Source organism: Serinus canaria, chromosome 14 (genome assembly GCF_022539315.1).
Source record: "Serinus canaria isolate serCan28SL12 chromosome 14, serCan2020, whole genome shotgun sequence".
Lineage (NCBI taxonomy): Eukaryota > Metazoa > Chordata > Aves > Passeriformes > Fringillidae > Serinus > Serinus canaria.
Genome location: NC_066328.1, coordinates 5,132,009 through 5,148,139, shown reverse-complemented (window position 1 = coordinate 5,148,139; position 16,131 = coordinate 5,132,009). Strand labels below are relative to the sequence as shown.

Here is a 16,131-nt window from a genome sequence, read left to right as displayed (position 1 = left end):
AAGTGCATGATGAAAATATTAAATCTGGGAAGGAATAGTCAAACCTCAGATCAGCAAGCAATAGTTACTAATTTCCAAGGGCAGTGAATCTGAAACTTGTAATAGTGTATATTGTCTAACAGCTTTTCTCTTTTGAGCCACAGGGAAGTAGTTGTGGTAAGTTTAAAAGAACAATAAACTCCAGAATCCCATTAGCTTTACTGGAAGGCTGAATGGTAAAACTGCATTTGAATTTAATTCTTCATTCAACAAAAAGAACAACAACAACAAAAACAGGAGAAAAAGAGTGGTATTTGCTGGAAAAGGATTGTGAATGAAATTAGATGTGTTGATTGTCCTTGTTGCCATGGCAGCAATTAATTACAGTCTTTGGTGCACATTTGCACTGGCTGGCTTTCCTACTGTCAGGTGGTAAACATTGGGGGAATCCCTCCCTTCTTCGGTTTACAAATAATCTACTTCTAGTAGTGCAGTCACCTCTTCACAAATACAGATAGGGCAGAGGATATGAAATAAAGAAACACTGGGGAAAATTGAGGAATTCAGTGGGATTCTGATGCACCTGAACAGCACAGGTTCAGAACAGTTGAGTAGGAACTGCCCTAGAGTTGAATTTTACCCAGGAAAAGTCCTGGGAAGCAAAGCTGGTAATTCCCAGAGCACAATGCCCTCTGAATCCTCCAGCACCCAGGCAGCCCTGAAAACAGAACAGAGAGGGTAAAAGTTACTTGCACAAGCTTTGCCATGCTCAGGCTGGAAGAGACTGATACTTTTGGTGCATCACACACTGGGGACTAATAATTGACTGCAACTTTGAGAGCATATTCTGAATTATCTTTGTTGTTCTGAGCAGCAGATTAACTTTGGCAGATGCAACCAACACCTAGATGCAAACCAAAGTGTTCCTTCTCCATAAGGCTAAGCCTGGATTTAAAATGTGAGTCTTTAATGCTAAAGATCCTAATTTAACATTCAAACACCTCAGGAAATTGAAACTGAGTCTCTAGAGAAACTAATTTACACTACTGGCTTTTTCCTTTCATTATAAACATTTTCCAATGAATGCATGAAATTGTTTTGTTAACTATGTTTTTAGTTTTCTGACTTTACAGGAATTATTTGTTCCCTAGCATGGGAATGAATGCCTAAAAAAATTATGGTGATGTGGAAATGAAGAGTTGATTTGCTCTTGATATAAATGTTTGTCATCAGTCAAAAAAGGACCTGGGTTAGTAGGCTCTAACTTAGGTTTACAGTAAAGGTAGTCTAGACAGAGTCTACAAGGACCTCCACACATCTTGATGTCTAAAATTAATTATTTAATGTTTCTAAAAATAAGCACATGTACAAACTCCGTGGGCCCCAAGATTAGAACAAAACCTCTTCAAGACACAGAGTATCACTGATAAACATCTCATGCCTGATTAACAGCTTGTACCCAACTGGGTTAAATGTTCCTGCTGTTCTATACCCTTTGCTTTCCCTTGGATTTAACTGGGAGATGACAGTGGCAGATCATTGCAGGGGAGTGATGATTCAGGTGTATGAGTGCTCTGGTTCAGATTTGTGAGAGGAGAACTGATAAAACCTCTAAGACATGGGGCTAATTTAAACTTTCAAGTCACTCTGCAAATGTAGCTGGGAAAAAAGAGACAGGCTTGGGATCCCAGTTCAGACTGGTGCCCCAAGGCTTGCTCACTTTGTCTCACTGCATTAGTTAATCTAACAAAACATTTCACTTTGCTTCATTAACTTTGTATCACCCAAACATTGCAAGTGCAAGGAGGTAGCTGCTGCCTGGTTGGTGGAACTACAGAGGCATTTTCACAGATTACAGATACAATTTGGAGATGTGAGAAATAGATGGCTAGAGCTCAGAATGATGCTGTGGCTGCTTAACAGTGTATTCCTGAATATAAAGACTATTATATTCCCAGCCATATACATCTTTCAGTAGTTTTGCAGAGCAAAATGTGGTCTGTAGTGTTGATGATTACTGTGGTTATTTAAACACTCTTTCTCAAGGAAAATGTTCCTTTTCACTGATCCTGCTGCTGAAGCCCTACTGGTTCACGATAGCTTGTTGCCATGGATGGGTAATGATGTCACACATTCTGCCCAGTGTCCATGCCAGAAAACAAATGAGAATGACTTTTTTAATTACTCAGAGTTACTTAGCAATTCCCTGGAAGGCCTGAAGTGAATTACAAGGAAAAAAACAAGATGGCCCGTTGACCCTACCTGCACAGTATCTTTTTGCCAGTGAAGAGACACAGTACACTACCAGAGTAAATCCTCTGTGGGTTTGAAAACAAGGTTCTATTACTGAAATATACTTTGTTACTCAACAGATTTCAGTGGGCTGAAGATGAGCAGGAGGCTGGGTGAAGTGTGGCTTTAGGGCTCACGCATGAACACTTCAGCGACTATAGTTTCTGGAGAGGGAGCTTGTGTCCTTCTCTCCATCGATGACATTCTAACAGGAACAATGATCCCGAGCAGGATACAGACATCACTGCGCCAGCTAGTAAATGCCACGCTACTGCCTTCACTCAGACCCCCTTTCAAATTAGGTTAGAACTGGCCTTTTGAGGTCGGCAGCTGGAAGGCACAGAACAAGAAGGAATCTCTTGTAAATATACCACAAAGGCTGCTGGAGCACAAACTGTGTCTCTGCTCCCACAAACCTCGGCTCTGCTTCCTCCTCCCCTCACAGACAGGGACGGGAATTTGCTGTTTGGAATGCAGGAGCTTTCTCCCCTCCGATGTGAGCCCGTCCCGAGGCTGCCGGAGCGATGGGGATGCCCATGCCCGTGTTTTTGACGCCCTGTCCCTTCCCGTGAGCAGCGCTGGCACGCCCGATCGTTCGTTCCTCACACGCCTGCGGGGACTCGCCCGGGACCGGGGCTGGCGGCCGGGGGACGGCGGGGTCCCTGCGGTGCCCGGTCCGCCCGCGGGGCGCCGAGCGGCCGGGGCGGGGCTCGGGGCGCGCTACCTGCGCGGCCGCGGGGCCGGGAGGGGCGCGGCGGCGGCGGCGGCACCATGAGGGTTAACTTGGGCGCGCTCTCCCTCTTCGTGGCCCTGGTGGGACTTTCGAGCTTCATCTTCCTCGTGGTGGCCATCGCCACCGACTTCTGGTACATCATCGATGCCTCCAAGCTGGAGGCGTCCCAGAACGGCACGGACGCGCTCAGCTCGCACTCGGGGCTCTGGCGGACCTGCCGCGGTGAGTGCGCGGGCGGCGGGCCCGGGGCAGCGCAGCGCTCCGCCTGCGGGCTCGGCGTGCGGGGCTGCGGGCCCGGCGTGCGGGGCTGCGGGAGTCCGGCTGCGGATCAGGCTGCGGGGAGGCAGCTGCAGGGGTCTCAGTTCGGGGTCCATCTGCGGGGTTCCTGCTGTGGGGATGCGGGATGGGAGTGCGGTGTCCGTCCGGCTCCAGGGTCCTGTCGGGGGCAGTGCCCGCTGCCCGGGGAGCTCCGGCTCTACCTGGTTGAAGGGACGGGCGCTCCCCGGCCGTGGCCCGGACCCGTGGGCAGTGCCTTGTCAGTGCCTCCCTTGTCACTTGCCCAAGGAGACATGGGGAGAGCGAATTTTCTGCTACTGTAACCTGATTTTACATTAACTTTTAATTCAAGATAATCTAATAAACGTTAACCATTTAGAAGGAAGGAGATGTCTTTTCATTTGGCTCAGGAAATTAAGGGGCAAAAGTTCTGGGTTAAAGCCATTAAAATTATAAATTATAATACAACAAATAAAAATATAAACACTATATAGTTTATTTACATAAGCAATGCAATTAATTTAAATATCAGTATTATTACATATCATCATATAGGATTATTATAATCCTATAGATCAATATATAGGATTTTCCCCATGTAGTTTATTTATATGCTAGGCATTTAACTTTTGGCTTTGATTCCACTCTTAGAAGCCAGGCGTAAGTAATGTTTGCCATAGACAAGAAAGGATGTTTCCAGAGGAGCAGGGAGAAGGAGCAGGTTGCAGGAATTCTCTCTTTGCTGTGCACTGAGCCCCGCTGCAATGAGCAGATGTTTCCCTGTTGACTCCAGGGGTCAGGCCCTGTGGGAGCAGCTGATGCTGCATGCTAAAAATCCTCCCATTTCCTTCCCTACCTAGGAGAACTGTTTTAGAAGCACTAGTATTATAATGATTATCTGTACATGCAAAAAACCACATATCTATCTAGCAAACTGATATAATAGTGTAATTTCCCCCCTTTTTCTACTAGTGAGGAGTGAATGCTACCCTTTGATAAACCCCTTCTGGCACGAGAATGCAAACATCACCGATTCACACAGACAGCTGTTGTGTGAGTAGCTTTTATATTATTTTATATTTCCATCCATCCTTCCCTCCCTCCCTGGCCACTTACAAGGACTCATTTCTGATTCAGAGGGGAAATTCACTGAGAAAGTGTTTGACTCTGCTTCTGTACAATATCTGTCACTGCCTGTGGTCTTTAAGTGTGTTTACTGTTGAAATAACCTTCTATTTGGTGACAAGTTCAGCTAATTTCTTCCACAGGAGCTAAACCTCTGACTGGAATGGCACAGGAAGGTACACAATTGCTAAAAATCCAAGGCAAAAGTGTTCGCAATCACCTCAAAGGAGTCTGATCACTAAAAATGCTTAAGAACACATTTAAACTAATCTTTAACACAGTTACTTTTCTAACGTTCCAGTGGGACTCCTGGCACTGATAAAAGACTTAAGTATGGGAGAATTTAAGAAAATAAATCAATGACCAAAAGCAGTGTTCAAAGTCTTTGAAGAACATCATGTGCAAAAACATTAGGCTTCTAATATATTTTCTTCTTTTTCTTCAGATTCATTTGTCAATGCCAGAATGTTTTCAAAAAGTCCAAACTGAACATTTGCAAATACTTACAGGCATCTCCTAGAAGATGATTTACCATCTTTGCATCATATATTTGGCACAATCCTTTTCTCACACACCCTTCTGTATGGGCTTGCTTTTTACAATTCTTTTATTTACTCACTCTTTCTCCCTGACTCTGCAGAATACATGCATTTGTCCTGTTTCTTAAAATGGAACTCTTTCCCTCAAAACCAGCCATTCCCTGGGCTCCAGAGGGGCTAAAAAGGGTCTTTAGTTTCTTGGAGCAGCATCTGGTGGTCCAGCTGCAGGTGCAGCACAGAGAGGAAGCCTGGGAGGTGCTGGGGCTGTGCCACAGCTGTCCTGGAGAGGTCCAGTAGGAGTCAGATCCCAGTGAGCTCCTGAAGCAGCCAAACAAACATACCAGCAGGTTCAGGACTGACAGCCCAGCATGTAAACACACCAGCAGGTTCAGGACTGACAGCCCAGCATGTCTGTCTGTGCTCCCAAAGAGGAAGTGCCATTTCTTTACTCTTCCATGCTCAAAGCAGAGGGCTGTAGCTGCTACAGCTCTCTGCTTTGAGCATGGAACATTAAAGAAATGGCTCTGAAATCAGTGGAGGTGATTGTCTGCTGGATCACTCGAGCCTTTGAGGGGTCAGCATTAACTGAGCCTCCCTGATCATGTTTTAAGTGTCAGCACCTCCACTGTTATGTTGGTCCAACATTTCAGGATGAAACCATTTGCTTTTCAAAAGCTGTGTGCCAATTTGTTTTTCACAGGTGAGAGATTGCAGCTCTTCAGTTAAATAACAAAACAAACCCAAAAAGCAGTGCTCTTTTGGTTATACAAATGATGTTGGCTTGGAAACAAAGGATGGCTCTTTGTGAGTCATGAAGTGTAAGAAAATAGTAGATATGAATAAAAATTGTATTAATAATGATGTTTACAGACTCTTTGGGGCCTTGGAGAGTTTTTCTTCTCTCACTTTCACATCAAGTACTATTTTTATGTTCCTGGAAAAACACTTCAGGACTGCAAAGACACTTGCATATTTTATTATAAACAGGCATAGTCAGCCTAAAAGTGATGAGAGAAGAAATCAAAGATACTTCAATTGAAAGAAACTGCTAGGTTTGATTGGAATGCCCTACTGAGTTAACTTTTTGATTTTTTTTTGCTCAGCTTCAATGCATTTTCAGTGTGGTGAGGCTACAAATCCTCAGCAGCAGCAGCTGAACATAGAAAATACCATGTCAGTACTTCTTCCTTCTAGGAAATACAGATATTTCTAAGTGACATCTAGATTCATCAGGGCCTGAGATAGTACCTTTGACATCAGCTTTACTCTTCTCTCTTAAGTGTTTCTGACTGTGGCCACTGAATCATATTTAGGCAGATCATGGCAAATCATCTTCATTGACAACACATTTTAACAAGAATTTTGGAGGGAAATTCTGTGAGCATGGATTGCAGTGTAGTTACAGCAGTTCCTTCATCAGCTGCTCTGTGTGGCAAACAAGCTGATTGCAGAGCTTTGGTTGGTTACTTCACAAAAGTGACATTTTTCTCTCTGTGTGCCTGTGAAGGTGTCTGTGAGGCACAGCCACATGGGATTGATCTCATCCTATCTAGCTGTACACTCATATTTATCACTGTTTGATTGGCACTGAATTTCATATGCTCTGGCAACATCCAACCTGTTTCTTTCTGATTATTCCTAAAAAGGCTTTAAAGGACTGTCTCCTGAAGTAGGCACTTAGGTCACACATTGGTCACATCCCTCACTCTCCAGAGTGTGAATGCACTTCCTGGCATGTCTGAACCAGACACAAGTGCCAAGGAGGTTGGAGAAAGTCTGTCTGTGAGTGCAAAGAGCTGGGCCTGAGTGGGAACACAAGTGCTGGCCACTGCCAGAAGACAAACCCTTCATCAGAGAATGAAAAGCCTCCATGGTCCCTTCCTCCACATTTCCAGTATCTCCCCCATTCATCCCAGCAGATTCCTTTTAGCCTTATTGTGTACTTCAAACTGAGCTCCTGGCAAATTGAAATAATTGGGTGCACGAGTTAAAACCCTGTGCTAGCAGCAATATTTCCCAGGCCATCAACCTAGGGCTTGCTGAGCCTGGGACTGTGATGTATTTTCACAGCACAGGAGTGCTCTTGAACTGCTTCCCTAATGGATTGGACAAAAACACACTCTCCTCTTCATTAGCCTTCCCTTTCCTCTCTTACCACTCCCCTCAGCTGAACATGCAGTGTAGACCCTCCCTCCCCTCAAACCCACAATGGATGAAATATTTCCCTGTTACAGGTTACACCATGGCCTGGTTATTTGTTTAAAACATCAGCCACTGTCTAAAGAAAAATACCACTCAACTGCCTACTATTAACTTTTCTGAAAGTTCTGCATTAATAAATTTCTTTTTCACTGGAGATGTACACTTTCCTCTGGCCCAAACAGGAATAAAATGAAACTATCACTTTTTCTAATTTAGACAGTTATTAGAGTCTCTTGGTGACTACTAGGATTAAAGACAGCCCTCTGAAAATTCCCCTTAGAATTTAAATTTGTCAGCAAAGACACCTCTGTTATTTTGCCTTGCCATGTGTTCTCCTGTGCCAGCTATGGCAGACAAGCAGCAAGAGCAACATTTTTCATGGAGAGCTGAATCTATCTCTCTCTGAATGACAAAAAAAGGATGTCACTGACTTCAAAGGCTGCTGCATCGAGTTCTGAGCTGCTTCACTTTTTTCCAGTAGCAGAAATGTAACGTCCAAAATCAGACCTAGATGTTGAGGATCACACACAGAGTAGAAGGAATGGCAGTGCTTAATCAGCTGAAACCTTTTCCCCCTGAATTTGAGCTTTCTAAAAGAGTTTCTTAAAAGAAAAACCCAAACAAGAAACCTCAACTTGTTACACTGGTGAAAAGTTGCTCTTAGACATTTTTGTCATATAAATATTTTCCATTTACCAAAGCCTATGTTATTAATAATGAATAAATGCCAGTACACATTTAGCTGAAGGCAGCACTACTGTAATCCTTGCAAAAATGAAAAATGTTGTAAATATTTCTATTCAAAACCAGACAATTTCTCTTGATTCTCAGCTTTGCACTTGAGCTGCTGCAGGGTCCCACCAGCACTGCAGAGCTGGGGCTGGAGTTATAAAAGATAATGTGAGAGGAACAGCTGTTCTTTCTTACTGTCTGTGTGACACACAAACCATCTGCATTAGATAAGATTAAGCCTCTAGCAATCCTGATTTTTTTGTCAGAGATTTGAACAGCATAGCCAGTGATTGATTTCCTTTTACAGGTCCATTTTTGTGCTCTCCTCTATTCCTGACCCGTGCAGAAATGAGTATTTAATGGATGTGGTTTCCACTCATATTGTTTTTCTGTTCTAAAATCAAGACAGGAGCGTGCAGCTGCCCATGCACAACTGCTTAAAGTATTCTCCCCAGAGTATTTTTATTTTTTCTGTTTTAGACATGAATGTAACTGGAACCATGAGGCTGCACTCAGGTTCGTGCTTCCTGCAGGGAAATGATCTTTGCAGCAGAGGCAGCTCTGATACCTCAGTTGTTTTAATGTAACAGCTGCCTTGGTTTCTTCCTCAACAAAATGGGTTTAATAGTCCAGATAAACTTGTCTGGATTTCCTCACAGCATGTGGACCCTGTAACAGTCATGCACCAGCTGCTTTCACACTTTACCCTCTCTATATTTACTGAGATGCAATTTATAACGTTGGAAAGAATGCTCTTTTCTTTGGTCACTGTCACTTTTTTTTTCCTGAGGGATTTACAGTTCTTTGCAACTCTTCTTTTGGTTTTAAGCTACCAGAAGGAAACAGCTGGGGCTGGAGCAAGAGCCATTTCAGAGGCCAAGTGAAATGAGACCCAGATGATGCACACAGAAATTCTGGCTTAATTGGTCTGGTAGGTGTGTACCTGTTTCTGAGCAGCAGTGCACTGTTCCTCCAGAGAGGGGCCAGTGGACATCTGCTTCAGTACTTCCTGTAGATATAACAGGAAAGATAGACAGAAATCTGAGATAACTTCAGCACCACTGCAGCTGAGGCCTGGCAGGTGACAAGTTCTGATGAATATTCTCATTTTCAGGTTCATTGGTACCCCAGCAGCAGAATGTGAGCCACAGTGCATTGCTCACATCCATCATTCTACCCAGTCCTGCTACTGCAGCTCTTGTCACTGCCTCCTGCTCCAGCTCTAGCAGCATTTTATTTCTGCTCTCTGCAGTTGGTCTTCCCATTCAGCTCAGAGATTTTTTGAGAAAAGCAGGAAGCCAAACATGTGACACACAGACCAGAGCCTGGCTAATCATCCTGGAGACCCCTGCCTCTGTGAGCAATGCTCCTCCATCACCTTTGCTCCGTTGAACAGGAGGGGATCCAGCCTTCCTGCCCCTGTGGCCCAAGCCCAGAAGACTCACATTTAGCCACAGACAAGTTCTTTCAGTCGTTCATTGGTTTCCTAAGTTGTTTCCTGGCTTTTTCTCCTAGCAAGCAGGTCAGACTTTCTCTGTGCACTTTTTCTTCCTGGCTTTGCCAAGTCCTTCTGGAGCAGCCCCATTGTTTTTAACAACTGCCAGGAGTCTGTTTCAGCTGGAGGCTTTTGTCTTTCTAACTGGCTCTTTGGTTACTGCTGGGTAAGACAAACAGGCCCTTAATTAAGCTCTTCTGAGCCACTGCCATTGGGAGTATTTCTGATGAGGTGATATTACAGATTTCCAGGCACTATTTGCTATTATAAGCTGTGCAAACAAATCCAAAGTTAGTTTGAAGCAATTAAGCTGCAGGATGTTAACAGGAGATGATTACCAAAACTGCTGGGCTTGCACTTGGTCGCTTCTGACCCTCTCAGTGTTTCTATTTCACTCCACAGATTTCTCTCACAAACAACTCCTCAACAACTGTGTTGGGTGGTAATTTAGAGATGCCTGCCAAGTTCTCAGTTCTGGACACACACTGCAGATGTCATTTCTACAGACTTTTGGCCAGAGCTCTGGTAAAAGAGCCTTGGCTAGCTGATGTAAAACTTCAGTAACCACAATTAAGCAATTGGATTCTTTTTTGCTTCAAAAATAAGCGAGTGTTCTCTAAAAGTTTATGAGTTTGTTGTATTTCCGAGATTAATCCATTGGATCTTTCATGTTGGACTAAGAGGGGACTCAGGTGTTGAGAAACAGATGTGGGAAACTGAATTCTGTTTTACAGGAAAGTGCACATGCCTCTTCTTGTGCAAAATGCTTAGGGTGGTTTTTTTCCAATACTAGAGCAATTTCATCAATATGAAGACAGTTATATGTTTAATGCATAATGCATAAATGTATATTTCAACAGAAACTAAAAAACCACTAAAATGACTGCAAAATGAATATTTTAACTTCTTTCACAGATGATTATTGAAGACAGAAACAAAGTAAAGATATTTTAAGTAATTTTCCTCTATAAACTAATTCTGTTCCTCTAATCAAGGAATATAATGGCATAATATCATATGCCAGATGGCATGAATTCAGATTCCTGAGTGGTTTCCATGGCAGCATTTTAGAATAAGTTTCCCAAGCAGTTTCAGATTTCATAGTACAAATGAGTATTAGATATTGAACTAGAACACTGGAGATTATAAAAGTACTATTTAACCAATTAGAATTCACTAAATATTTGATTTCTAAAAAGCTGCCAGTGATTGATGAGAAGTGTGATCCCAGCTGTGGGCAGGAAAAGTAAGGCTCTGTCACAGTGAGGTTTGTGGGTTTCAGCTGACCTATCCCTAAACCCTATATTTTCACTGAAGAGGGCACAAAAATCAGAGTTATTCTGATATTGCAACTGCCACAGATGATTAATGTAATCTAGGAAACCCTCAAGGATGCTCTGGTAAGGTTTTCCTTTCCCTTTCCTTCATAAAGTTCCATTCAGAGTGTGTTTTGCTCACCCACACGTGTCCTGGCTCAGCTTGCAGTAGCTGAAATCACACCATGGCAAGAAAAGTCAAAGAAATGGCAAATTAGAGCTGCTGTCCTGAGGTGGAGTTTGCTAGCAGTGACTTGGACTGGTGAGGGAAATCCCAGGGCAGAGAGCCAGCCATGAACTTGGTTATGTTTGTTCTCTCTCAGCAAGGCCAGCTCTGAGGACAGAGTTACACTCTTCCATTCATGCTTTTCAAATGTTCATTGCATCCTCCAAACGCTTTTTCACCTTCTACTTCAGCAAGACCAAAGCTAAGATGACACATGGATGTCAGAAAGGTGGGGAATAATCAAAAATTACACCAAATAACCCTCAGCAAGCTCCAATGTGGCTGAAGAGCACACTCCTGTTGCTGCTGCCTCTCTGGAATAGGAGAACTGATTTGGGTGCCCAATCTGCTCTGTCACACTGTGTCCCATCACATCCCCAACCACCTCTAACCACATGAAACTCCAGAACTGAGTTCCGTGGCTGTTCCTCACCTTGGAGCTCAGCTAAGCTGTGCAGGCAGTTTTGACATGCTGCTCTGTTCCCAGTGAGCTGGAGGCTGGTCTGTCTGTTAGCACTGGGAATTGCTCCAGGTCTGTGTTTGTTGGCAGGAGCAGCAGCCGTGGCCAGTTTGCTGAGGGAGGGCCCAGGGAGTGTCCTCAGCTTTAGAGTCAAAGAGGGGAAGTGCTCTCCTCACTGCAGAATGTTCAGTTCATGGTTTCTGAGCATCAGCTGGTCCTGATGTCAGCATATGTGGGACTGAATATGAAAATACAGTACAAGAAGCAGAAAAAACCCCAAAAATTGTCACCTCCCAAAACTTTGTCGTTTGCCACTTTTTTTTTTTTTTTTTTTTTTTTAGCACGTTCTGTGCTACACAAAACAATGTCTGGAAACCACATTCTCTTCAAGTACAAACATCCACAGTGTCTGCCTTGATGCCATGCATGCCCTTCCTAACCTTCCAGAGCAGAGACATGCACACAATTGTGTCTGATCTTTGTAATGCTGCTGTTGAGGATGAGCTGGATCCTTAGCCAGTGGCAGATGCAGCAGCTCCAATTCCATGGGCAGCTCCAGTGACTTGAAAAAACTGATCATTTGATCACACACCAACTGTGAGCCCTTAAGTGATTCCTTTTCCTAAGCTAATGGTGTATTGTTCCTCTGTGAAATTAAATGAGACAATGAAGCCTAGACCTCTTCAGAATATGGATTTACATTTTCTTTTCTCAGTTACTCTGCACTTTACTCTGGGATGAAAAAACAAATTGACACTGGAATTATTTATTTTTTGGTTATTATTCTAAAATAAGGTTGGGTTGAATGTTGTGGATAGATTACATCAGAGGGAACAATGACACAATAATGGTTTATGATGGAAAAAAACCAGGGTGATATGAAAAAACACATAGCAACCCTCTGTTTACACAGCTATTAAAATATTATAGGGATCAAGAAAGACTAATGTAAAACATTTAGCATGGGAGGAAGCAAGCAGGATAGGTTAATGCACTTAGTGAAGCTGCTGCAGAAAACTGACAGACAGAATCAGAGCTGGATGGGAAAATTTCCCTCTAGTTGATGGTCAGCTGCAACAAAGGAAAAGGTCAGCAGTTTGCTGCATCAGTGCAGCAGAGGACACGTGACAGGAGAGAAACCTTTCATCAAAGCATGGCTGGCTCTCACCTCCCAAACAGAACAGTGTTTTTCACATAACAGGGCTGCTTTTCTTTAGGGGTGCCAGTGCCTAGCTGGGATGCAGTGCATCACCTGATGTCCAGCTGGCTCAAGAGCTGAGAGCAGTTTGATTGCTCATATATTTCTGTGTAGATATATCCTCTATATCTGTGGTCTCTGTTTGAAATGCAGGCTGTGATCTGTGAGGGCTTGTTCTGCCTGTCACCTTTTCCTCCATACCATATGTTTGTCCTGCTGATTTACACTGAAAACCCAAGGGCTTGTCCAATTTCTTGTTTGTGCAGCACAGAATGAGGCTTTGACCCTGATCAGGGGCTCTGCACTTGATGATCATTGGTACACCCGCTGATACCATAATAAAATATTACAATATTAACATTCTTCATTTTTCTTCAGACATGCATGGAACATTTGTCATCCTGATGCCCCTCAGCCTGATACTGATGATTTTTGGAGGAATGACTGGATTCATCAGTATTCTTGCCAGGGCCTACCTGCTGCTCCTAATGACTGGACTGCTTTTCCTTTTTGGAGGTACTAAACCCAACTCCTGGCCTAAATCTTTTGGATAACAAGAGGTTTTATTTGGGAAACATCACTTTGTTTCCCAGGGAATGAAAGGAAGAATTTGCTTTCAGAATAGTGCTGGTGTTGATTCCCCTGGTATCTGCTGGGGTCCTGGCTCTGGAATAGAGCTACAGAGGAAAGGCAAATATCCCTCCTTGGGGAGTGAGTCACCCTTTGAGCACTCTGTGTGTGCTGTGCCCAGTAACGCTAAAGAGTCAATAACTTCTCAGCAGGGTGCACAAATTCTTTACAGGCAGGCTAATGGGGTGATGGAAAAGTGACTGTGGAATTATTAAGTCTTAGGGTTGCACAGATTTTGCAGCTGTTAAGAAAACTGATGGTTTTTAAAAGGCATTTGCATTGAGTTCCTGAAAAGGGACTTGTAAGGCATTCCTGGCTTAGCCTCACTGCTAGTTTTGATGGAGAGTGGTGTCCCCAAACTGTGGGTCACAAAAGGAAACCCCCAGAAGTTATTTTAGTTGGAGTGTGACATTTCAATTTGAAGCTAGTAAAATGCTTTTACACTCCTTTTTTTCTTTGCTGCTGTATCCAAACCCACCATGTTTTTGAAAGTAATTTATGAATTAAAAAACCTAAAAACATTCTGTCAAAACAGGAAAACTGTTGAAATCTGCATCTTCTGTTCCAAACAGATTTTCAGTGCTGTTTCACAATGTAACTTAAACCAGAGATTTTTCTCAACAGAAAAGGGGATCCTCAGAATTGGCTCTCATCAACTGCTCACACAGTCCTACTTTTAAGAAGAAAATGCTAAGAGATTGCTGGAAGCAAATGCTCCTGTCTCAAAGCCTTGACTGAGCTTTTCAGTCTGAAATGCTCTAACACAGACCAGCCATCCCCCATTATGACTGTCTCCTAAAAAGAAGAGCAAGTTCTAATTTCAGAGCAGCAGAAAGCTGTATTCACTGAAAAGGCTGGTGGGAAAACTGCTCCAGAGAGTCAGTGAAAGATGAAAGGCTGTGAAGTGCCAGGCATGATTATCCCACTGGGGAGTGGAGCAGGGCCCTTTCTGAGCTGTTTGGGGCTGCAAAGGGAAAGGAAACACAGAGGCAGTGCCAGGAGAGGGGGTCTGAGAAGGGGGTTCTGGGCATGGAGCTGGTGCAGTGTCCCAGGGGAACAGGAACAGACTCTGGGGTGGCCTTTGGCTGGGACCAGCCCCCATCCTGCTCTGGCTGGATGCACAGAACAGTTTTGTAGGACACTCAAATTCACAAATTTGAGTGTTGGTTAGGTAGTTCTGTCTCAGCAGAAATAGATTTTTGGAGATGCCATTCCAAAACTATGGGGTTTTTCAAACCCTCAGAACTGATATGTTCCACATGTCAGAACATCCTATAGGATTCAGTTTTTGTTTTTTTTTTTTAAGGGAATTTGCACAGAATTCAGTGCACCTTGTTGAAAATGTCAACAAATCAGTCTTTTCCATTTCTGCTGACAAAAGGTATGAAGCAATTTCCCCCCCACCCACCCCTGCTTGCAGACAACTAGAATAAGGTACAGGCATCAGATGATGGTTAAAATCAGGAATCTGAGTATGAATTTGGACTGGTGGATAACCCAACACTCTTCTGTCTTGGCTTGCCTCTAATCAAACATGTATTTCTGGCAAAAAGGCAGCTCATCAGGACTTACTGTAATTTAACAGAAAGCTATACCAAAATTTTCTCTCTCAGAATCTAACCCACTATTTTGTCCTGAAAGTGATTCAGTATTTACTTTCCCTGGGCTGCAGACCTTTTATCCAGGGCCTTGTTACTGCATCTTTTCTGCTGCTGATCCAGTAAAGGGTGATTTCCATCAGTACCTGTCCTTTGACTGGCAGGGAGGCCAGGCTCAGGATGCAGTGTGGACCTGTTCCAGATGTGCCATTCCCTACATCAACCACCTTTTGAACAGTATTTTCATTCTGAAAACATCTGGCTCCTTGTTTGAGTGCCCTTCTTAACTGATTTTTAGTCTGTCCCAAAGATGTCTTTGGCTCAGGTATTTGGAAGGGATGGGTAGCCATGGCAGCACAACACTTGGTGGGAGGTGATGGCGAAGACCAACAAATTTACATTAAACACTCAAAACTGACAATAGTCAGGGAACAGCCTCACTTCAGTGACCTGAAATCCACAAATCTGGGTCTCTGTGGGCTTTCTTGCATACAGGGAGACAGCTGTCCATGGTGCTCAGCAGTGAGGAACCAGGATACATTACAATACAATACAGGTCTGAAAACAGAGCTGCACATGCATTAGATAGCTGTAAAATACATGTTTATTGAGGGAGGCTTGCTGCCAGATGTTGTGGTTCAGTCTTTAACAGTGAGAACACATTATTCTCAGTGGACACAGATAACCCTGCCTTACTTCCCTCTCACCCTCATTGCCCAAGAAACCAACCTCAGCTAGATTTCAAAGATAATCTGTAAATCTGGCCTGGCTAGAATAGGAAGGAGTGGCAAAGAGGCCCTAAGACATATCCAACTGATTGTTTTTCATTTCCTCAGTGGCTGCTAAGTGGCTGACCATGTTTCTCTTTTCAGCTCTGGTTACCCTGACAGGGATCAGTGTCTATATTGCATATTCAGCTGCTGCCTTCCAAGAAGCTGTTTGCCTGCTGAGGAGCAAGGATCTCCTGGTGGAAATTGACATCAGGTTTGGCTGGTCCCTGGCACTGGTGTGGATCTCCTTCGTGGCAGAGGTGCTCACTGGGGCCGTGTTCCTCCTGGCAGCAAGAGTGGTGGGTCTGAAACGGCAGCGTGAGCAGGCTCTGTGAGCAGCAGGAGCCTTTGCACCCACAGAGCCCTGCAGAGCCTGATAACCTGCATTTCTTGGTGCATCTGGTCACCACAAGAGTGCAAGGCTGAGTATCTTGTCAGCTGCTGTAAGCCTTTTTCCTCACAGGTGGCTGTAAAACACAAAGACTCTGGTAAATCAGTAAAACATTCCAGGTGTTGTCAATTAGGAAACCCTTGTGTCCTTAGAGGAGAGTGCTTTGCAG

The 16,131-nt window shown here is 43.9% G+C and overlaps 1 protein-coding gene across 2 annotated transcripts; it reads left to right on the top strand.

The window, feature by feature from the left end:
- Positions 1 to 3,025: 3,025 nt before the first annotated feature.
- TMEM114 (transmembrane protein 114) lies at positions 3,026 to 15,906 on the top strand. Of its 2 annotated transcripts, XM_030229854.2 has the most exons (4): positions 3,026 to 3,226; positions 4,253 to 4,333; positions 12,952 to 13,089; positions 15,674 to 15,906. In XM_030229854.2, the coding sequence occupies exons 1-4, from the start codon at positions 3,043 to 3,045 to the stop codon at positions 15,904 to 15,906; spliced, it is 636 nt and encodes a 211-aa protein (XP_030085714.2). In that variant the 5' UTR covers positions 3,026 to 3,042. The 2 variants fall into 2 exon arrangements, with proteins under 2 accessions (XP_030085714.2, XP_050836191.1); XM_050980234.1 differs by lacking the exon at positions 12,952 to 13,089 and having other exon boundaries at positions 3,043 to 3,226.
- Positions 15,907 to 16,131: the final 225 nt, after the last annotated feature.